This window comes from Microtus oregoni, unplaced genomic scaffold (assembly GCF_018167655.1).
Source record: "Microtus oregoni isolate MIOR12 unplaced genomic scaffold, Mior012 000042F_ref0000377, whole genome shotgun sequence".
In the NCBI taxonomy this organism is placed as follows: Eukaryota; Metazoa; Chordata; class Mammalia; order Rodentia; family Cricetidae; genus Microtus; species Microtus oregoni.
Genome location: NW_024543209.1, coordinates 1,427,334 through 1,450,669, shown reverse-complemented (window position 1 = coordinate 1,450,669; position 23,336 = coordinate 1,427,334). Strand labels below are relative to the sequence as shown.

Here is a 23,336-nt window from a genome sequence, read left to right as displayed (position 1 = left end):
AAGAGGCACAACTCACCACAGTATAGAACATTTGGGTCTTTGACCCAATATACATCGTGATGCCATCTCCAGCCTGTGCAATGGTCAGACTACAAATGCAAACATTATTTGTTGTGAATGCCTTTTTCTTTAGCATCCTAACATTAACAAAATCTAAGGTGAATTCTATTGAAGTCAGAGGTAGACTTTTTCTGCAGCCAGGAAATGTGGCTCCAAGGACACCAGCATATAAAAAAGATGGCAGCCTGCGGCTAGTGAATCCGGGGTGATTCTGGAGCTAGGAATGAGGCAGGCACAGAAATCCGTATTGGACAATGTCAAAATGTACACAGGTTTCTATACCTGGAAAATCAGGGCCCTAAGAATGTTAAGCCTCTCCATCTTGGAGTAGAAGAATGTCTTCTCTCTTCCTGTAGCTCACATTTAACCCTGTTCCCTTTGAGTGGCTCAGGAGGGCCAATTGTCACAGAAGCCTACCCATTATTTTTTTAGTTAGAGAACAGATTTTTAATTGTCAAATGTCTGCTTGCAATAAAAGGACTCAATACCACTGATCCAAAGAGAAGTGACTTCCATGTTGAGTCCTGTGGACTACATATACTGAGTTAAGCCTTGTTGGGCTGGGGCTTCTAGCAGAAGGGGAAGGTGAGAGAGATTCCCATGCCAGAGGGTGCAGACATCCCAGCACTGCACTAGCTGGACACACAAGGACTGCTTTGTAAAGAATGGTATGGACATGGCAAAAAGATTCATGGATTTCCCAAGGTCGTATTTTCAAATATGTCCTGCTCTGTTGCTTAGACCCTCTATTTTCGTTGAGTGAGTGTAAACATGATAAAAAAATGTTCAAGTTCCTACCCTCTGTAGGAGGAGTGTATGACTCGGGATGAAGGGAATAAAACAAGGTCTACTGAAGAAGAAAAGAAGGAAGAAGGCATTGGTGACCCCGTGTGCTATGAGTATAAGACATCATTTGAAACCTACCTAGAGGCAAACACCAGGTATGTGCAGTCACCTCCAACAAGGATGCATCATTTGAATGACCCCAAGGTTCTTAGGCACCTGCCACAACCCCTCCCGGAATGTTCCCCCCCCCCTCCGCCCTGTTTACTCTCTGCCCCTCCCCCACTGCGGAATGTTCAATGCCACATTCTGGAGCTGTTTCCTTTCAAACTTTGCTCAGTTGTGGCTGGCTCTCTTGAGCATCTGCCACATCTTGGTGACTCGGTGTGATTTATCTGAATTTTCTCACCATGGATCCTATCAGACAGGCATGGTTACTGTCCACACCTGTAGGAATAGCTTCAGAAGGTAAGCCTGAAGGATGAGGGTATGGGACCTGCCTCCCTGCCATGGGCAATTTAAATTTGATACTAGCAGTGACTGACTAGACCAAGGGAGGGAGGGGATAGGAGACAGATCTGGACTTCTGCAAGGACATCACCTCAGAAGCTGACAAAACTCATGGCAGATTGAACAGAGCCCTTGGTGGAACTAAATTGTAGGAGACACACTGCAGCAGGAGACACAGCGAGAGGTCCTACATGGGTTCTTCCTGTGTGGCAGGCAGGTCTCCTAAGCACAAGTCATAGGTGTGGTGGGATGGTTCACTGTGGTGGTCCAAGGAGGGTTCATGGGCAAGGCCTGAGCTCTGGGTCACTTCTCTCAGCTTCTGGATGGAACCTGCGATGTGAAATTATGGATCCCAGGAATTTAACTGGGCCACCCTAGACCTAAGGAGGACAGTGCAGACTAGGCAGGAAACAGCTCAGTGGGGTCCTCTCTATGGGGATGGAGAGTTATTTCATCCTCTGGCAGCCCAGAGTCCCTCACACCTTCCCATTGAGGGAAGGCTTCTACTCCGTCAGGCAGTTGATGTCTTTGATTCCTCCTAAGCAGTTAGGAAGTGTCAACAAAGAAATGGGTGATTACACTAAATATTTAGATATATTTTTTTAAAAAATATCAGTTTAGAGGTGCAGTTCCGTTAGCCCATCATGTAACTGTAACCGGAAGCCTCTCTTCCCTGTCACTGCTTTCACACGAAGGGATGTGGAAGGCTGTTGGCGTTGGTGGTTGGATCCTTTCCTAGAGACTTTAGACAGAAGCGCTTGTCTTGGAACACCCTCTGTGTAACTGTTAAACAGAGCTAGAATGTGTGTCCTGGTCTCATGTGCAGGCCTTTTGGACTTGGCTCTCTTTGAGGGGGCTCTCAGGCGTTCCAGTAACTGCACCCCACTTGACATCTGGCTCATGACTGTATCGTCCCACCCTCCCCTAATCCCCCCCCACCCCGCATGCCACCTAGTAGTCGTTCTTTTATGTTGGTCGGTGCTCGCAAGAAAACGACCACATGTGGTTTTCATTTCATGACCAATTGTGACGATGTCAGTGGCTGCGGGAAACCCCAGAAGCCTCCTGACAAACCCCTTAGTCACTGTTCCCTGACCTTTTACAGCCTTCCACAGCCACTGCCGGGATAGCAAGGGCAAGTGTCAGGGAATTAATTACACGGCTGTCTTACACACCGGTGCTGTGGGAACTGCTCCCAACCATGGTGGGAACCAATGACTGTCAGGGCAGTGTGGGGCTGCCAGAATCTACCCCATTGCTGTTTCCTGGGGGAGACATTAGGAGAGGGAGCGGCAACATGGGTAGGACACGCTATAGCATCACCTCCAGGATTCCAGGGTGCTGGCATGGAAGATTGTATAGAGGTGTTTTGGTTTGTTGTGCTGGACTAGAAAGAGAGGGAGGTTTCAGAATGTGGAAGGAACCCTCAGACAGGGATGAGGTCAAAATATTTGAAGCCTTCACAGAGGCCCTTCTAGAAACTGGCCCTCATTGACGGTGCCTTGTTTCCTGTGAGCATCATTACTTGGATGGTGGTCCAGACCAAGTCAAACTGGTCCATCTCTGGGAAGAGAGCTAGACACTGACGAGTTTTCTGCCAGGGATTCCTGAAGAGCCTCTCAGAGGTGGGAAAGCTAAGGGCTCCTCTCCACAGACAGCAATCAGGGAATCTTGCTGAACGGAAGGAAGATCCCTGCTGGAACTGTGCTTGGCTAGATGAACCCAGCAGGGAATTCCCTTGGGAACATCTGCAAACAGTGCAATCCTCTCCCCATGACCTCCCCTGATTTCCACTGACTACCAGGACCAGGGGGTCCCCCACCTGTGCCCCTTCCCCCTTCATCCACTGTCTCCTTTATCTTCACAGCAACTTCGCTGGGACAGAACATGACTGTGAACCCCGTTGCCTCCATGCCTACATTTGCTACCCTGCCTGTTCTCCCACCTGCGCCCCAACCAGCACCCCAGTTATTCTGGGAGCCCCCAGCACCTCTCATGACTGTAGGCATCTCTCCCAGGAACCCTCTAGTGCTATCTACCTTGCCTGGGATGTCTTTGGTGGCAGAAGATGGAAGCACTGCCCTGGGAACAGTGGTACCTCTGAACATTGTACAAGTTGGGGCACCAGTCAGGCCTGTCCAGCCTGTGCACAATGCCAATATTGTCCTCACTCAGGTGCCCCTCAACTGTAATGTCCCTGGGGCCCAAGGTGGGAGTATGGGGCACCCTGCTTCCCTCTTCATGTCAACGCCTGCTGCAAACACCTTCATAAATACTCCAATTGCTTCGGCTGTTCAGTCTCAAGATGGAACGTGGGTCCTGGGTCCTCACCCTCCCACCACACAGCCAGTTGTCCAGCTGGTTTCTGTCAGGTCCCCAGTGAACTCAGCACCACCTCCAAAAGGAGCATATGGGCAGAGTGGCCCAGCCAACGTCCAATCCAACTCCCCAGAATACTTGTCCAAACCAGACAGTGTCTATGGGAACTTCCGGCGCTGGCAGCTTCTCAAGACTCTGGTGCAACGGCACCTGTCCCAGACTCCTGACGTGGCGGCTTTCTCCTGCTTCCTCATGTGAGTGTCATGGTGCCTGGATGAGGAAGGTGCTGGAGGAGCTAGGGCCACCCCAGAAAACTACACCCTCCTGGAGTCAGCCCCAGGTCTAGGGCTTGGATTTAGACCTTTCGCCCCACGTGGTAGCCCTTCTCCTTAACTTTTATCTTCTACCACTGACCTCAGTGTTTAGTGCCCACAGCACACCACAACTGGGATAAGGGAAGAGAGCCAGATTCCAGAAAGACCTAGACATTTCTCCCCAACCCATTGTTCTGGGGAAATTCCCTTGGGCCAGGAAGGCTCTCCACCCGTCCGGGGGAAATCTTTGGTCTCCTTGCTCCATTTTGATCCTCAGCAGTTATCTGCATCATGGCCCCAGTCATTAACCCAGGGTTCCAGGCCATTCTGGGCATCTCGGCCATCAGCTCGGCAACATGGCCAGGCAGACTAGACGACTCAAACCACAGACACTGTATTTTCACAGTTCTGGACACTGTCTTCAGACAGGACCTTGAAGAGCCAGTTCTGATATTGTTCATGGTTGTCTCACAGGACTAAAAGAAAATTTGGAGGCGGGAGGATCTCTTCTCCCTTCCAAAAAGAGCACTGTCCAATCCTGGGAGTCCCACATCATAACCTAAACCTGGCTACCGCCACCCAAGGTCCCATTTCTAATGATTTTCTCTTTGACTTTGTCGCCTGTACTTCCATGTTGGGAGCCTAACCCCCATTCATTCCTCCACACACACAGAGTGCACAGGGCAGCCAGGGGAGCATACGTAGATCTTTGTGTTGATGTTTGTCGCAGGGTTAGGCATTCCTGGAAGCTGACCTTATAGTGCCATTAGGCTATAGAATCTATCTTGGGCTGGGTTGCGGGGTCTGGAGTGCAAGCCAATGACCAGGTTATGTGGTTCTAATGAATTACAGTCCGGTGCTTCGGTCCCTGGCCCGGAGAAAGCCCACCATGACTGTGGAGGAGGGCCTGTGGAGGGGTCTGCAGGAATGGCAGTGTACAAGCAACTATGACCGGATGATCTTCTTTGAGATGGCCGAAAAGTGAGTCAAGGGAATCTTGAAGCAGAGTATGTGGGGAGCTGTTAAACGTGGGTGGGTCTGTTGATTCTGAAGCCTTGAGGAGGGTATGTGGTGGCGAGGGGGGGGGGGCTACAGCTGGGTCTGGTAAGTTTGTTACCCATGCCCTGGCAGGAGGATTACCTAACACTTGGGCCCCTCGTCGAGAATGTTATCCTCACGTCCTGGAATGATGGGCTATCTTACGGTCCCATGAATTCTGACATCATAAGTCTATTCCCACTTTTCTTTTGAGGGTCAGAGTAGGAAAAGTGGCCCAGCCCAGCCCTGTAAGGTCTCCTCCAGCACTGTGGGTTATGCAAAGCAAACACACTCCCCAGTCTTAGGCCAAATGCCTAGCATTGACACTGCTTTTCAAACAGCAGAGACCACTGTGTCTCAAGAGAGTGGCCTCGGCTGTAGCCTTATATATCTGGGGTGGATATAAATAGAAGAAGGCAGAGAGAACGGAGGCCTCTTACACACTCTGAGGACAGTCTTTCTACCTCTGCTCCACGTGATGCTGTTGTGCACACAAGCCAACAAACAGCTCTCAGAGGGAAGCAGTCACACCTCTCAGCTTTCCTTCTACTTTCTCCTGACATCTCCTGGGCGCCTGCCTCCCAGGTCACTCCAGCTCTCCCAGTCTCAATGTCAGCATCTCTGGATCTGGTCCAGGATCCTGATGTACCCCATAAGTCATATCCACGGCCCACTTCCCAATCAGCTCTCCTCTGTGGCTCTAGGCAAGGTCAGGACAGGCCTTAAGGAGAAGACACCTGAAAGCCCTGCTTGGGCCATCTCGGACTGACTTGATTCCCTACAAATACCAAGGGCTATAGTGTGCCCCAGAGCTGTGGTTATGTTCCAAGACCAGCAACTTCATGGAAGTGTACCAGACCATCCCAAGACCTTGCGTAAATGACCACCTTTAGTAATCTCCTGTGCTGGGCCCTGGCCTCCTTTATCCCTAGGTTCTCAGAATTCGAGAGTGCAGAAGAGATGGAGAATGCAAGGCTGGAGATGGAGGCCTCAAGGCTGGAAATAATGAGAAATGTCCAGTGTCAATTTCTTACAACCACAGCAAGGCAAGATCCACCAAGGCCATCAGCTCCCGAGGTGGTTGAGGAACCAGGTAGGGCTCACGTAGCTTTAGGTCTCTATGCTGAGGTCAGATCAGTCAAAATAGACTTTTGCTCCACATGTAGGTTGCTACATTTGCTATGTAGCCTGGGGTCCCTTGCAGCCCTTAGTCTTGAATTGGGTAATCATTGAACTGGTCATGATCATTGCTCCTCTCTGTCCTCGTCTCCCTAAGGACCCAAACCCCGTATGATCAGGACCTGGACGCTGAGTATGAAGAGTACCTGAAACACTGGGGGCTCCAAATACTCTCCCATATGACAGTCCTAGACATATTACCCTTTGCACCGTCCCTTCTCAGAGATCTTTAGGGAACACTGTGTTGGCTTCCCCTACGCCATTGCAGTTCCACTGAGCTCTGCTCTGCATGGCTTGGCTTGGGTGAAACTAAACCCCACTCATGGATCATCATGCTCTCCTATCTCCTAGTGTGCAGCTCCATGAAGACTGTCCCCAGAGCTGACCCGGTCCATCTCCCAGGACCCAGAGACAGGCAATTAAGCAAGACCGAGGCACCCGTAGAAATTCCACCTGAGGCAGTGCAGGAGTACATGGACATCATGGACTGGCTGGAGAGGCTCCCACAGCCGCTCACGAGAGAGCCCATTGAAAAGGAGGAGGAGGAGAGCAGTGGGCCAGAGCAGAAGGATGACTTGCACTCAGATGCAGGACTCCTGAGCTACATTGACGAGCTATGTTCCCAGAAACACTTCGTTGAGCAAGTGAGTTGCATCTGGAGCCCTAGTATGGGTTTCCCAGTCCTTGTAACTGAGCCTGCTTCCCTGTCTTCAGAGCTCTCTCTATGTCTGTCTGTCTGTCTGTCTGTCTCTCTGTGTGCCTCTGTCTCTCCCTCTCTGTCTCTCTCTGTCCCTGTCTCTCTCTGTCTCTCTCTGTCTCTGTCTCTCTCTCTCTCGTGTGTGTGTGTGTGTGTGTGTGTGTGTGTGTGTGTGTGTAAATGTTGGTTGTCATCACGACTTGGTAGCAACACAGGGCAAGACAGAGGTCCCTTTGGCTTGCAGATACCCCGCCTCCAGGCACTCAAGTCCTTTCCCTTCCGTTTATAGGTGGAGGCCATAATAAACCCCCAATTTGTGGCAGAAATCCTATCCTCCAAACCAGAGATGGACATACTGGCTCTCATGAAGGTGCTGGAGTATGAGGAAGAGGTCACTGTTAAGCAGGTAGGCAGGGAAGGGTGAGCACTAAGGACAAAGGGGAAGCAGCAGGAAGTAGGCAAGAGGCAAGCAGCTACCAGGCAGGCAGGATACAGAGAGACACTAGGCAAACATGAGCAGGGAAGGGAGGACCCCAAAGAGAGTGGGATGCTGAGGGAACCAAGTGGACAGGGAAAGAGAGGACCCTGTTCATAAGAATCATGTGACCTTGACTCACCCTGACATACAGGAAGTCAGGGCAGAAGGGGATGCAGGTATGAACACGAGGGTAGGGGTGGGGTGAAGTGCACAGCTGCAAGGAGCGTGGCATGACAGCCAGCAGACCCGCAGTCCCTGACTCTCCCCTTGGCCACCTGCACCCAAATGTGCCACCCTCTAATCCTTCCAGTCTGGCCTGGGTCTCATGTGCTCACTTCCTCCTGCAGCTGCTGGAGACTTTGAAGAAGAAAGGCTGGAAGGCGACACCTCTGAACCAAGATGCCTCTCAGATACTTGCCAATGCTTCTGAACTGTCTGTCAGCCAAGGTGCAGAGAAAGATGGCCATGGTACCCAAAGAGAGGCCAGTGCACAAAAAGATTCCTCACAAATGGCTTTCTTAGACCAACAGTGTCCTGAAGACACCAATGCAAAAATATGGGGGCCTAGGCCTTCCGTCCTCCCAGGTAGCCAATGTTTACCCTCACCGGTAGACATCAGATCCACCGTTACTACCTGTGATAAAGATGCCTACCCCCAAAGCCCAGGGTCCAGAAGTGGAGTGAACCTCAGAGAAGTTCCTGCCACTGAGGAGCTCCATGAGTCCCTGGGCAGAACCACCGATGACAAAGAAGAGCTCCACAGTCTGTCCTTCCTCCTCTGCTCCCAGTACAACCTGGTGCCATGGAAACTGGCTAGCCACTTGTTCCCCTATGCAGATTTCTCTGACTCGGACAGTATCCCCGAACCCTCATCTCCAAAGATAAGGGGCTTCAGCCCAGATCCATCTCTAATTGCCAAGTCAAAGAAGCGAGCTCTCATTGGAGGCTTGACTCCCATGGCTAAAAGATCCGACCCAGGGCCTGGTCACGGGGTGTTTGAAGGGGCACTCTCAGCCCTCGAGCTAGCTCAACCATTGCAGGCTCAGAAGAGGAAGCACGAGTCACTAGGCACCCGGAAGAGGAAGAGGAAGAACCGGCACTGAGCCACCTGTGTGGTGACCCTTCAAAGCCAGCAGAGGTTTCACTCGGCCTCTACCCTGCAGCCCCTGACCTCCCCCCACGAAAAGGAAGCAATAGAAAAGAATCCAGCTCCTGCTCACTCAGGACTGATCTAGCTGGTGCAAAGGGTAACCCCACGAAAAGGAAGCAATAGAAAAGAATCCAGCTCCTGCTCACTCAGGACTGATCTAGCTGGTGCAAAGGGTAGCACTAGAAGGTTAGAGGCGCTGGGCAGTAAAGGCAGGACTGAGGGGTGGGGCAAGGAGTGGGAGGGAATTATCACTTTAGAAGTTTGTAAGCTATGGTGAATAAAAGTAGTTTTGTTGAAAATGGTGTTAGGGCTGTGGCTGTGTCTTAGGGTTTCTACTGCTGTGAAGAGACACCATGACCGCAGCAACTCTTCTACAGGAAAAGAATTAATTGGCTCGCTTGCAGTTCAGAGGTCCAATCCATTATCGTCATGGCGGAACATGGTGGCATGGAGGCAAACGTGGTGCTGGAGAAGGAGTTGAGAGTTTTATATCTTGATCTGCAGGCAACAGGAAGTGAACTGTCTCACTGGGTGTGGCCTGAGTGTGTATATATGAGACCTCAAAGCCCACCTCCACAGTGACATACTTCCTCCAACAAGGCCATACCTCCTAATATGCCACTCCCTTTGGAGGCCATTTCCTTTCAAATTTCCACAGGCTGTTACTTTCATTCTGACACCTGTGTTGCTCTGTGGAAGGAGATCATGAGGGAAAACCTGGAGATGCCGTGCTGGGGGGGGGGGGGGGGTGCATAGGGGCAGGCCCAGGTCTTCCAGATTTATCCACGGATCCTAGGAGAATGCAGACTAACAGCCCCTGGGGTTCTCACTCCTCATAAAGTCTCTCTGCTTGTAAGAACATGTTATTATTATCTGTGTGCTCAAAAGCCTTCCCAGTCTTCATCCCTGTGGACCATTACCCAGTTTCTAGAATTAGCCTGTGATTGCATTTTTTCTTTCGCAGTACTTGCTGCTCCCCTAAAGACATGGCTGGCAAGATCAATCTAGCCCTCAGCTAGCCAGGGCCTTCTTGAGTGGGTAGTTTGGGGGAAAGGCCTGACATTTGGAGGGGCCATTAGCCAGCTCCCATCTTACATGTTGCAAATGCGATGCTCTCTGAAAGGGCATGCCCTGGACAGGAGAAGCCTGTTCCTGTGGACTCTCTTTTGTAGATCCATTCATTTGTTTTCTTTATTGGGAATTGAACAGAAGACCTCTGTATGCTAGGCCAGCATTACACTTCCAAACTATATCCCCAGATTCTTTTGCTTTTTGAGGCAGGGTCTTCCTAAGTTGTGCTAGTAGGCCTTGAATTCAATGCATTGAAATGCCACCACTATCTTGTGGCTGAGATTATGGGCCTATGCCTCTAAGCCAAGACTGTAGCTTCACATTCTAATTCACAGATGAAGGAAGTTATTCAGGCCTAGGTGCACTGGGAGGGATGCAAGAGGCCCTTGTTCATGGACTCCTAGCCAGGCTGCCCCATCAGCTAGCCTGGATGTGTTCACATATAAGTCAACCCTTGGCTACATCAGAAATGGGGCTCAGAGGAGGCTAATGTAGGAGATGACTTGGTGTAGGCCCTGGGCTAGTTCATGGGGTTTTCTTTTTTTTTTTTAAATATTTATTTATTATGTATACAATATTCTGTTTTGCGTGTATGTCTCCAGGCCAGAAGAGGGCACCAGACCTCATTACAGATGGTTGTGAGCCACCATGTGGTTGCTGGGAATTGAACTCAGGACCTTTGGAAGAGCAGGCGATGCTCTTAACCACTGAGCCATCTCTCCAGCCCCCTCATGGGGTTTTCTTAAGCCTCAACTTGTATTGGCTCTGTGCCAAGACTCTGAGTCATTTTCTGAATCCTCAGCTGTGACATCACAGAAGATGCTTTTTGCACAAACCTGTGAACTTTGGCATCATTTAATCATTAAATTAACTATTTACAGTGGTTAAGACAGCACTCATCAGTGGTTCATTTCTGATTCTCATCCACCCTTCATGCCATAGTCCTTCCTTGGTGTGTCTTTGGTCTTTATTTGCCCCAACAGTCATGTTCTCACACACACATGTGTTTTAAAAGCACATGAGGATGAAATCTGACACTTAACAACAGTGACCTCTCCCTCATGAGGACAGGAATAAAATCCCAATAAGGACAAGAAGAGGAATGAATCAAGAAGAGTTAGTCTCTCCTTTTAGCCCACTGGTCCAATCCTGCATGCCAGTTCTTCATCATGTGCTGAAGGAGAACCCCAGAGTCAGAAAACACACGAGTCAAGAGTTTTAGTCACCTTTCTACTCCCGTGATAAACACCGTGAACAAAGGCATCTTGGGGAGGAAAGGGTTTATTCCATCCTATGGATTATATTTCATTATGCAGGGAAGTCAGGGCAGGAGCTCAAGACAGGAAACCGGAGGCAGAAATCGAAGCACAGGCTTGAGAGGAATGCTGCTGACTGCCTTGTCCTTCATTGCTAGCTCAGCCTTCCTTTCATGCAAACCACCTTCCCAGAGATAGCCCAGCCCACAGTGGTCTGAGCCCTCCCACATCTATCGTTAATCAGGAAAATGTCTCCAGACTTGCCTACAGGCCAATCGGATGGAGGCATCTTCTCGGCTCAGGTTCCTCTTCCCAGATGCCTTGCATCAGTTTGACAAAACACTAACCAGCACAGCACATTACACTGGGTGTGGTGCTGTCATTCCAAGAACGTGCTGGAACATCTCCCTTGTTTTCGTTCTACTGCTCTGGCTGGGTACTGATGCTAGTGTTCTTGGATCCCTGGGTGCTGTCTCAGAATTCACTGTACACTGAGCATCCACAAACTTCCCCCTTCAGTCTCTGTGAGTGCCTCCAGAAAGCAGGCCTCTGGCATATGGAGTCATGGATATAAGACTTTCTCTTCTGGTTGTTCTAAAAGTGCAAAGCAGGGGGAACCAGTACCTGTTGCTCTAGTGGTATTCAGAGACGTACAGAGTATCAGAAAGCATTCATATTCTGCTGCACAGCACAATATGTAAGCTTCAATATGTAAAGTCATGAATGGGGAGAACATTCTAAGACTTTTAAAATTTGCAAAATGTGGGAATTAAAATGTATGCTTCTAAATAGTGCACGAATTAAAAGGTAAACTCAAGGAAAATGAAGAATTAGAACTGAATGACTGTGAGCCAGATAAATCATTGATAATAGGGAAATAAGTGGTGGTTAATGTCTGCCTTAGAAAGAAAAAAATTAAAGTGTTCATGCAGTGAAATTGGAAAAATACAACATGATAAACCAGGAAGCAGAACAAAGAAAATAGGAGTAGAAGCAACAAATTTAAAGTTAAAAGATTGAATCAATAAAAAAAATGGTTTTAAGACAATCAGTAAAATGCATAATCTGTTCATAATGGTGGAACGGTAAAGGAGGACACCATTTAAAAAGGCTATCTGTCATGTAAAGAAGCCGTAACTACAGACCCTACATAACTGCCAGTCATGGAAAGAAGCCATAGCTACAGACCCTATGTAACTGCCAGTCATGTAAAGAAGCCAGGTAGTTTCAGATACTGTGCTTAACTTAACTTGGTGTAAGACATTGCTTATGCAAGACCTCCCCAGTGCCCGCTTTCTTACGTTCTCTTTCTCATCCCTTGGTCCACTCTCTATCAGGAACCTGTCATTGAAGAACAGTCTCATGGACCAGACAACCACCATGCCTTTTCCTGAAATCTTGGTCCAAAATGAACCCTTCCTGCCTTCAGTTGCTTCTTGTCAGACATTTGGTTACATCTCTGTGAAAAGGAATTAATAAAATCTCCAGGGACAGAAAGCGAGGGAAAACTACTTTGGGTTGTACCCAGCTGTGACTGGAGTGTTCCTCGCTGTGATCTTCCAAAGGGCAACTGTGAGGGGTTATCAGCACCTGCCCATGGAGGTGCTGTCTGGGCGGCGGTTTTTGTGCTTACATTGCTGCAAAGGTGTTGGACAGCTGGAAAGTGGTTGGATTTCAACACTGGAACTGGAAGAAGTTGGAAGTTATTGATCTCTAGAAATGGACATTGCCGACCTCTTTTGACCTCAACACAATAAGTTTGTTTCCTAGTTTGGTGATTTTGGCTCATGAGTTTCATATTCAGGTTTTGTGAGAGCCAAAGATATGCTTTAAATTTTAAATACTGTGCCTAAGAGATCCACGGAACAAAAATGGCCTCTAACCTGTAGGATGCTTGCCCAAGGACAGATCCGTCCTGAGATGCTAGAGGTTGTTGTTCATATATGGTAATAAGTATATTTGCACTTCCCTAAAAGAAATTCGGTGCCCCGAATGCACCAGATGCGCTTGATCCCAGGGAGGCAGGAAGAACATCGGGATGTATTCTTGCCCCCAACCAGACAAAGGTGGAAAGTATGTAGCCTGTGGGTTAGCTTTTATAATCACCTGGCTAACTGACTGGTGACCACTTTCCGGGAACCCCAGAATGGACTTGCCAGTGTCCATCATCCTGGCCAGTATTTAATTAAAGTTTGCTTCAAATTTGAATCAAAATTATGGTAGTGGTCTTATTCTCACCCAGAGGGGTTAACTTACAAATTTTTATTTAACTAATTTTTGTTTTGGGTTTGATTTGTGCTCATTTTCATTTGTATCCATTAATATTTCCCATTTATCTTTTAAAAAATATTTGTTATTTCTTACTTTGGTTTCCTTTTCCTATTAAAAAAATGTAGTTGCTACTGAATGTACAGAATAAGGAAATTCACTGTAACATTTCCACACATGCAGATCCTGCATGCGGGTCATTCCCATCTGCTCTGATTAGGTCTTTCTCGCGTGACTAATGCCCCCACTTCCCCATGCTTTTATGTTTAGTCCCATCAACTTTTCTGTGCTTCTGGGGAACTGGCTTGTTACACATAACATCAACTCCAGTTCCACGTATTTTTCTGAAAATGACAAAATTTCATTGTTTTTATGGCTAACTATGAGACTCTAGCTGTGATTCTGCAAAGATGCTATGCTGTCTATCAGTATGTGTATGTGGAGTTACCCTAGAACTCCTTGGCGAACCCACTTTAACCCTGAATGTTCCCAAGTAAATTTGGGGTTTTAGTTGTATCTGTGAAAATGTCACCTCCTTCTATCTCTGATTTTACTAATTTGTGTCTTACAGTCTTAGTTACTTTGGATAAGGTTTATTAATTTTGCTCATCCTTTCCAATAGCCAGCTCTTGGTTTCTTTGATCCTCTCATGCTGGCATTTCCACCTCTGACCTTTGTTGGCTTTTGTCATCCCTTGTTGGGGGGGTTTCTTGTCTCTCTTCAAGTTATCATTAAGTTTTTAGTATTTTTTGATGTTGGAATTTATAGCTATAAACTTCTCTCTTAGACCTGTTTTCAATTTTTTAAAAAATTTATTGGGGGGATTTAATACATGCAAACATTGTTTTCCTGTCATATTTACTCCCTTCCCCCCTCCATTTCCTCCTGAATCCACCACACAAGTCCTCCTGCCAACTTCCTGTCCAGCAAGTGGTGCTCTTATATGAGTGTAAGGCCACCTACCATGGCCCACATCCCTAAAGAAAATCGACTCTGCCTCCCCAACCAGTCATCAGCTGTCAGGAGCACCTCAGCAGGGGCTGAGGGCTGCTTGCCCCTCCCCTACCCATGCTGAAATGCTGATTGGCTTGATCTTGTTGGGACTCTGCAGGCAACCAGAGCTGCTGGAGTACAGTGATTCTTGTCATGTTCTGGAGACACCCCATTCTCCCTGACCTCTGGCTCTTACAATCTTCCCGCCTCCTCTTCCGCAATGTTCCCTGAGCCGTGGTGGGAGTGGGTGTGACACAGATGTCTTGTTCGTAGCCACTCCACTGACACTTGTTCTGAGGACGGAGAGCTGACCTGGGTAGAGAAAGGGCTTTAGAAGGCCATCTGATATTCTATCCATTTAGCAGAATCATAATGGTGGGGGTGGGAGCTAGCTAGAGGAGGTTTAAGCAGAAAGAGGAGGAAGGATAAGGGAGGTTTGGAGGGAAGATAACACTAAGGATATTAAAAGAGCCATATAGCTTCCTAAATTACACACACACGCACGCACACGCACACACACACACACACACACACACACACACACCAGTTTAAATGAACTTACTCCACATGGAGAATAATGCTTCTTTCAGAAGCCAGAAGTTGCCAAACAAAAAGCTCACCCAGTGCCAGGTTTTGGATACCTCCCCTAAAATTGTCAGTCAAGGGGTCCCAAAGATGTCCCCAAACAATACAGGTTATTACTACGGTTCTTGGTGGCCCAAAACCTTGATAGTAAGACCCTCACTGCTGAAGACATCACACACTTGGCCACAGAATCTGAAGAAGTCAAGCTGGTACTGAACTGGAAGCTCCCTCCCGGACGGCTGGCTTTCACAGTGTTGAGAGCTGCAATGGGGCTGCTGAGAGTGTCATCGTTGGCCTCTGCTGCCAACGCGACACAAACCTGAGTCACCTGGGAAAGGCCTCAAACAGATTGGCCTCTGGTCATTTCTCAATTGTTCAATGGTGTTGATGGTATCCATCCCACCATGTGCACTATCTGAAGGCTACCAAGTAGGCCTGCGCTAGATAAGAAAGGCAACTCATCTTGAGCTTGGGGGCAAGTCAGTAGGCAGTATTTCTCCATGGTCTCTGCTTCAGTTTCTGCCCTAAGTTCCTGCCTTAGCGTCTCCTGATAATGGACGATGAGATGAAATAGGGAAGTTGCTTTTCATCTGTGTTTTATCATAGCAAGAGAAGCAAACCAAATGGAAAGAAAGTCATAAAAAGTTCTACCCAGCTATAAACCCAAGGAGCTATCATAGTGACCAAGTTGACAATATAGGGAAATGGGTGTGGTAGTGGCATAGATATTAGGAAGATAACCAACCACTTTCTTATTATATTCAAAGCCTGTTACACAGGAATAAATTCATACTTGATACTGTATATCTGGTTAAGAACATGAGGCTAGGGAGCTTGTAAGTCTAGAGGTGAATCTACTTACTATTAATTTTTTTTAAATGTAGCACTGTGGGTGGTGCCACTTCCCAGAAATTAAGGTGGGAGCAATGGAGCAGGACCTAATGTCTAGCCCCTCTAATAAAGACATCATCACAGCATATTAGTAACCTAGGCTAAGGAACATTCACAGAGATGCAGCTGGCCATGCCATGCCTGCATAGAACATTCAAGTAGTTTTGAAGATCTGAGCTCACCAAGAGCAAAAACAGTGCCTCCAACATCACTGAAGTAGACCATATAAAAACACTACACCACCCAAACATCATCAAACTTTTCCACAGAATTGATATATCATCAAACATTATTTGTCATCATGAGACATGTGGCAAGAAGAGCTCTAGTGAGCCTCATAGAGGCCTTGGGCTGTACACATGAGGAAGAGACAGTTCCCATTTTCTGTGCTGGCAATTCACTATCCGTTCAAAGCAAAATAGCACACAAAAACATTTAACTGAAGAACATTCTTGTAGCTGAGGAGGGGCCAAACTCTGTGATTTCAGACTGGCCACAAAAGTCATGTCTGGGAAGAGGCTGAGCAGGCCTGTGGCGCCCTTTGCTATAGAACCTTAGAGGTATTAGTGGGCAGATATGATAACAGACTTGTCAATCACATGCAGAGCCTCTGTATAGTGCAATGCTAACAGGGAGCTTACCATACTAAGCACCAACCCTCAGGGATGCTCCAGATGATCATGACCACAAAGTGATATCCTATTTAGCCACTCAAAAAAAAATCGTAAACATTACTGTGTACCTACTCAGTGTCAATCCCGGATACCAGACAACTATAGACCAGCTCACGGGGCACCCATGTTCTGCTGACTGTAGCCCTTGCATACCATTCTCACTGGATGGTGCTGTGGGTGCCAACTGAGGCATTAGTATTTTCGGCACCAGTGAAGTCAGCATGATATCCTGTGCTACCCATCCTCCCTAGAGTCATGTCATGGTGACAACCACAGAGACAAATGTGAACACCATAGGCATAGCATCCTAGGACATCACCAGGAGTCAGACCCGTGTCACACTTCAGCTTTCAAGACCAACAAATGCAAGATCTAGAAGCTAAAATCAGGTGAGGAGTCAAACTGTGAATTACTGAGAACACAACACTGCCGCCTGTCAACCCCAAGCAGGAGTCAGGAATCCCAAAGTTAAGAGGCTACAATGAAGGGAGAGGGCCGTGGGGCACCACAGGAAACCTGGTAGGCATAGCTGCCAAGATGGATGCACTTCTGTATTTTATCTTTGCTTCTTGAACGCCCTTTGCAAATAAAGCATCCTAACTTGTTATGGGGAATGCAACTTGATATCTGTTACCTTAGAAGGACCGATCCCGCAGCATCACTCATATGTAGGAACCTGAGAAAGTTGAGCCAGACGCAGACAGCAGAAGATGCAACCAGAGGCTGGAGAGGGAGGAGGAGGGGCTGACAAAGGATCACAGGTTCTGAAGGAGGAGTCAGTTGAACTACTCAGTGCTAAGCCCTGACTGTGTCAAGAGTCACTAATAGAGACTTATCCATGTGTCTCCGCTTTGAAGAGGTAAAATGGAAAAGACCCAGTAGAGGCCACTTCATAGAGCGGGGGAGCTAGACAGACTCACAGATGCTGAAGGACAGAACACATTTGGTCAGAGTACTGTGTGACTGCTGAGTCAGGCCTTTTAGCCACAGTTGCTGGTGTGGCCACAGGCTGGGTCCGTGTGGAAGCATGTTTTTAGTGTCTTCACCACACATCTGTTGCACAAGTGTGGAGAGGTCGAGTGTAGGAGGGAAGAGAGTCCTGGTACAAGCACTGCTGCTACTGAGCTGTTTCTGGCTAGATGCTGCCCGAGTCTATTGTCAGGATGGTACCAGGGCCACACAGACCAAGTTGAAGACTGAGGCAAGTCCTTCTGGTGTCTACCCAGGGGACACAAAGGAAAGAGCTAAGAGCTATACCTGCCCCTTTAGTTTCTCAACACCAGGAACAAACTTGGCTGTTCTCTGTAGGGGCTGTAGGCCGTAGCCTGAGGAATGCAGGGTTTGGGGGCCAGCTTGTCCATGTGCCTGGAATGTCCTTCTTCTTTTGTAGCTGCTTATCCACATCTTGTACCAGGTAGCCAGGGGTTCCTTGACATGGATGCCTGCACTGACAAGTCATGGTAGTGATGCCCAGAAAGCCATCCTGGCCTTCTCAATGAAGACACTAATGTGTGATTTCCTGGGGCTCTGGAACTCAGTCCAGGAGCCCATTCTATAAGACAGAACAATTTCTTCTCCATCAGGCTCCCGAGGTCTGTGGGCTCCAGGGATATCCCTTAAGGAGCTACCACACAGTTGGGGAGGCTGACTATTGAACACCACCCCACTTGGTCCCTGTTTAGTTTTCCTTGTGTAAAAAGGTCACCCAGGCCTCTTTTCCCTTGCAAATGTCTCAGAAAATCTTCCTGAGCAGATAATGTCTCAGCAGAGGCAGGAGAAGGATGTACGGTGCTCACCATCTGAGGAGCATCAACTAGCCCTGCAACAGTCCCAGGTGATTGTTATCGTGAAATGAGGAACTTGAGATCCTCCAGATGGGACAGCTCTTTCTTGTTTGCTCTGATGGAGGGAGCCACAGCCAGGTTAGGTTGCACTTGGGATCTGATTCTGAACAAATGTAAAAATCACAGTTGTGTTGTTGTTGTTGTTGTTGCTGCTGCTACTACTACTACTGCTGCTGCTGCTGCTGCTGCTGCTGCTGCTGGATACAGCTACAAGAGCCCTGGTAGCTACAAGGGCCCTGGATTAAGCACCAAAGCTCTCAAATTGGTGGAAGCAAAGTCAAAGTTGCGATATAAAGAGAGGAGAAAGAATGACTACTTGCAGTGGGCTGGAAGAACAAGGTGGCATCTGAAAAGCAATGGCCTTCTCAAAGAAAGCAAAGGGACTCCATTCAGGGAACTTCAGACTTATTACAAGATGTGTAGGTCTGGAAAGGAGGACACTGCACTGCTGCGCATCCTCAGTGAAGAGGGTCACTGCACTTCTGAGCACGCTCATTGAAGAAGTTCACAGCATGCCTAAGCATGCTCAGGGAAGAATACATTACATTCCTGAGCTTGCTCAAGTTTAGGTCACAGAGTTCATGCTCAAGCGATGGACAGAAACGTCTGTGGGCATGGACAATTTGTACCGTAATAATGAAACTGAAAGCAAGAGAAGGGACACGTCAAAGGTGCCTTGATATGCCCTGGAAGGGTCCTGTCTCACCTCATGCCTAACAGTACCACAGTGGACACTGGGGCTCATGCTGCCCTCTCTAGGGCACAAAGCTCACAGGGAACTGTTCGGGCATGAGCAATCACTTCTACTAGATTTCACATTCAAAAGCCACTAATGAGCTGTATTCACATCACTCACTAGAAGTAGGAGCAGTTATGATATGCCAGAAAACACTGAATTAATATACAATGACACAGTTAGTGTCCCTTCCAGTTTTCACACCTGGTCTCTTCATTCCTCGAAACATGTCTTCGAGGGATATAAGCATGGCCCCCACCCCCACCCCACCTCTTTTGTAATGGCTTCCCTATGCCTTTGTTTAAAACCTGTGAGAAGAGAGTCTGATGTTAACAAATGGTCCCCAGCCACAGCCACACGGCTGCAAACAAGGTCCTCACAGTCAGCGACAGACCAACGATGCTGCTCAAGTGCCAGGCTTCTTTCCCTGCAAGGACCAATTTCCACACTTGGAGAGGACAGAGGTGTCCAGGTTACCTACTGTCCTCTGTGTTCTCCAGGCTCCCTCCTGGCAGGACACTGTGTCCTTGTTGGCTCTGCCTGACAGACTTCAAGCTTCTCCCTGGCAGCTGGATGTTTGTGAACTAAATTAAAAAAAAACAATAATTAATAGAAAAGCTATGATACATTCATGGCAAATTTAGGGCACATCACACCCAACAAGCTTCTCTTGGAGTAAAAGCCCCCAAATGCTGAGGAAACCTTTCACCTTCTTGCAAAAATGTTCTCTGTCCTAATGGATAAAAAATATCGGAGTAGAAATGTGGAGTCTCCTCCAGTTGTTCTGTGAGTGACGATGTCCCCTCTCTAAACTGTACTCACAGTCTCTGACACTTTTCTCACAGCTACCCGTCCTTCAGTTGTCCTGTGAGTGACAATGTCCCCTCTCTCTAAACTGTACTCACAGTCTATGACACTTCTTCTCACAGCTACCCATCCCTGAGCTCTTTTTCTGTCCCAGTGTCTTTCCAGAATCCCCATGAGAAATGGCTACAGACTGGGTCTCGAGGAACTATCTAAAAGGTATGAGAGATGTCGACTCAGTACCCATACCTGTGGGGATGCATGCTGTGTGCTAGGTGTGGCACGGTGTGGGTCCCAGCCAGGCAACAGTAGTCAAGATGCTGTCCTGATCTCACGGCAGAAATCTGGTGGATGAGAGACCAGGAAAGGGTGAGGGTGCAGCTCAGGGAACATACTAAGCATAGGCAAAGCACGTCTAGAGGAGTGTCCTGGACTAGAGCATCCTGTGACTAATAGGAAGATAGTTTTGTCACCTCTTCTCTGATGTTGGCCATCAAGTGCAAGCCTTGTGTGTACATCCTGCCCTTTGACCTACACCCTGGTCCACATTCCAGGCTGAGGTTTGGTGGGTGACATTCTGCCCAAACTGGTCTTGAATTCCCAGACACAAGCAATCCTCCTGCCTCATCCTCCCACACACATACCATGGTTCCCAGGCGACAGCTCTTCTTTCTAACAGGAAATTTATGAGCCTCATTTCTTAAAATACTTTATCTTTTCTCCCCCCCCCGTACCTTCTCCCTCCCCCCGTGGGATTCTTCTTTTTTCTTCTTTCGCAGCACCAGGAATCAAAGCTGGGCCTCTCCCAGTCTAGAAACATGCTCTCTCACAAACCCACACACCCAGCTGACCCTTTGCCACTGTGAGACTCAGAAATGGAGCAGAGCAGAGAGCCATGATGAGCAGGGAGTGTTCTGTCTCTGAACTGCTTGGGTTGGGAAGGCCTTCTAAGCCTCCAAAGCCTCTCATGGCCTGGCCCCCGAGGCTAGACATGAGGTGGAAGGAACCATTCTGAGTACCAGAAGCAGAGAACTGAGTCATACATCAGCCTCAGGACAAAGACTACAATGCCTGAAGCGGTATGAGATGATTCAGTTTCTGCCAGACTAGCTCATGGAAGCCCTGAAGGACACTGGCTATCACAGGCTGAGGTCCCCATAACTATCAGGAACTGGAAGAAGACAAAGAAGGGACAGGCATTACTGACAGAATGAGGGATAAGAAAGACTGTTCCATGCCCAGTCACCAGGCCAGAAAAGACTGTGTTTACCGGAGGGTGGAAAGAGGTTGATGCGGCAGGGCTCTCGGGACTAGGCTGGGGCTCTGGTGGCTTTGCTGAGCCCTGTGGTGGAAAGCGGTACTTATGTGGTAAGAGAAGTCCTGAGAAAATGAATGATTCCACTCAGGGAAATGGGGTTTGAGAAGTGCAAAAACAGGGAAGAAGGAAGGAGAGAAGGGCAAGGGCCTGTCCAGGTCACTCAAAGTCAAATGTGGCAAGAACTATGTCAAGTGGTTCCTAAGGAAACCGTCCACAGAATGTCAAGTGCTGTGCTAGCAAGCATCTGACTAGGAAGACTGAGCTAAGGACACGTGACTTTAGAAATGCAGGTGAGAACGGTGTAACCTTGGTCTGGTACACAGGCAATTCTGACTCTCAAATATGTGCTTTAAAGAATGCTAGGGGTGGGCATTGTCCCGGGCAAGAAACAGAATTCCAGCATCTCACCTGCCCAATAACGGGATGGCCCAGGCCATATCACCCTACTCTCTAAGAGTCAGACAGGTACAACTTCCAGAGTCAAAGGCAAAGCAGTCAGCCTGTATTCCAGAAACACCACAATGGAGGTCAGTGCTGTTCCAGCTTACCTTTCCGAGTGGGCAGTGGGTTGTCTGTCCATGGAGTTACTCCAAACTTTGGTCCCTTGAAGCCAGATCTTCCACTTCACCTGGAAGAAGCGCACATGCATGATTTAGCTTCCCACAGGGGCAAAGACAGCTGTACAAGCAAGTCTGCCAGCATCCAGAATTCTCAGAGGAAGGACAAGTCGGGGCCATATGAGCAAATGCTGAGTCTTGAACAGTGATTTCTCAACCTGTGGGTTGTGACCCCTTTGGGTTGAACAACCCTTTCACAGATGTCACCTATGACCATTGGAAAACAAAGATATTTGCATTATGATTCATAGAAGTAGAAAAATTAGTTATGGGGTAGCAACAAAATAACTATAATAAAGAGGTGCAGCATTCGGAAGGTTGAGAGCCACTGCGCTAGGAGAAGCAGCGGCAGATAGCACTATGCAACTCTACCCGAATTTTACAAGTCAGATTTTGTGCTCTTATAAAAGTAGTTTTATTTTATTATTATATATTATATATATTATTGATTTTTATTGAATTCTACATTTTTCTCTGCTCCCCTCCCTGCCTCTCCTCTCCCCTTTAACCCTCTCCCAAGGTCCCCATGCTCCCAATTTACTCAGAAGGTCTTATCTTTTTCTACTTCCCTTGTAGATTAGATCCATGTATGTCTTTCTTAGGGTCCTCATTGTTGTCTAGGTTCTCTGGGATTGTGATTTGTAGGTAGTCTTCTTTGCTTTATGTTTAAAAACTACTTATAGTGAGTACATATGATAACTGTCTTTCTGGGTCCGGGTTACCTCACTCAAAATGATATTTTCTAGCTCCATACATTTGCCTGAAAATGTCAAGATGTTATTTTTCTCTGCTGTGTAGGACTCCATTGTGTAAATGTACCACATTTTCTACAAATTCATCTCAAAGTCCATCTTCTGCAAAACTCACCCTCTCAGCCAAGACTTCAGGCTCACCTATCTGAAGTCCCCTCACCACCCACATGATTTACCCATCTCTTCCTAACATGGTCTCTCCGGCACCTGCCATGCCTGATTTGTTGCTTTATTGCCCTCACTCCACAACTGAGATGATTCCGTGATTTTCAAGAAATGATATGGTGGTCTTTTATTCCCTCCTACAAATGGATATTAAGGTTTGGTCCCCAGTGTAACATAATGAGAGTCAGCGGGCCTTTAAAAGTGGTGAGGGGTCAGGCAAGACAGCTTCTCAGGTAAAGTGTTGGAGGCAAGTGATAATCATGGAATCCACGTAAATGTGGAAGGAATGAACCAACTCTACAGAATTGTTCTTTCACTTCTGAATGTGTTCTGTGACATGTACACAAGCCAACAACCCTACATACACTCTACTCAGTATAAGGGGTCCTTCCAGGTCTCAGTCTTTAATAGAGACATGTTGGTTCACAGCTATTTAGATAGTTAACCTACCTAATCTAATACCTAGTAGTACTTACTCAACATGAAAGGGGCACGCAGCAGTAGGAACGCGCGATCTGTCGACTTTTGATTGTGACATTCCGAGGAGGGTATTCTAGCCCACAACTATCCCACAGCAGAGTCAGCAGCAACTTGACTGCCAAATGATTCTCAGGGAGATGGACATCAATGAAGACTCAGCACATCTCATTGCCTGTTAAAGAAATATCACAGTACTGTGACTGCCACCACCAATCACACGGACAGCACAGCATGACAGATACATCCTTCACAGCTATCTCTCCACCACACCCAGGCATTTTGTACATCCCAGGAACTCAGAGGTTGAAGGTACATCTACATGACTAAGATACAGACAACTCCATCTGCAAACAG

The 23,336-nt window shown here is 47.8% G+C and overlaps 1 protein-coding gene across 1 annotated transcript; it reads left to right on the top strand.

Annotated features, from left to right (window-relative positions):
* Positions 1–1,253: 1,253 nt before the first annotated feature.
* LOC121433935 (NUT family member 2-like) lies at positions 1,254–8,481 on the top strand. Its single transcript, XM_041632618.1, has 7 exons — positions 1,254–1,311; positions 3,221–3,926; positions 4,839–4,967; positions 5,957–6,117; positions 6,555–6,847; positions 7,190–7,306; positions 7,726–8,481. Exons 1-7 carry the CDS (start codon positions 1,254–1,256, stop codon positions 8,479–8,481), a joined length of 2,220 nt encoding a protein of 739 aa, XP_041488552.1.
* The last annotated feature ends 14,855 nt before the right edge of the window (positions 8,482–23,336 follow it).

What these genes read in the sequence shown, in the direction of transcription:
- LOC121433935 (XM_041632618.1), top strand. Translation starts at nt 1,254, where the DNA reads ATGGATCCTATCAGACAGGCATGGTTACTGTCCACACCTGTAGGAATA. An exon ending in TTCTTTGAGATGGCCGAAAA is followed by an intron (nt 4,968 to 5,956) that starts GTGAGTCAAGGG and finishes CTTTATCCCTAG; the next exon opens with GTTCTCAGAATTCGAGAGTG. An exon ending in AAGAGGTCACTGTTAAGCAG is followed by an intron (nt 7,307 to 7,725) that starts GTAGGCAGGGAA and finishes TTCCTCCTGCAG; the next exon opens with CTGCTGGAGACTTTGAAGAA.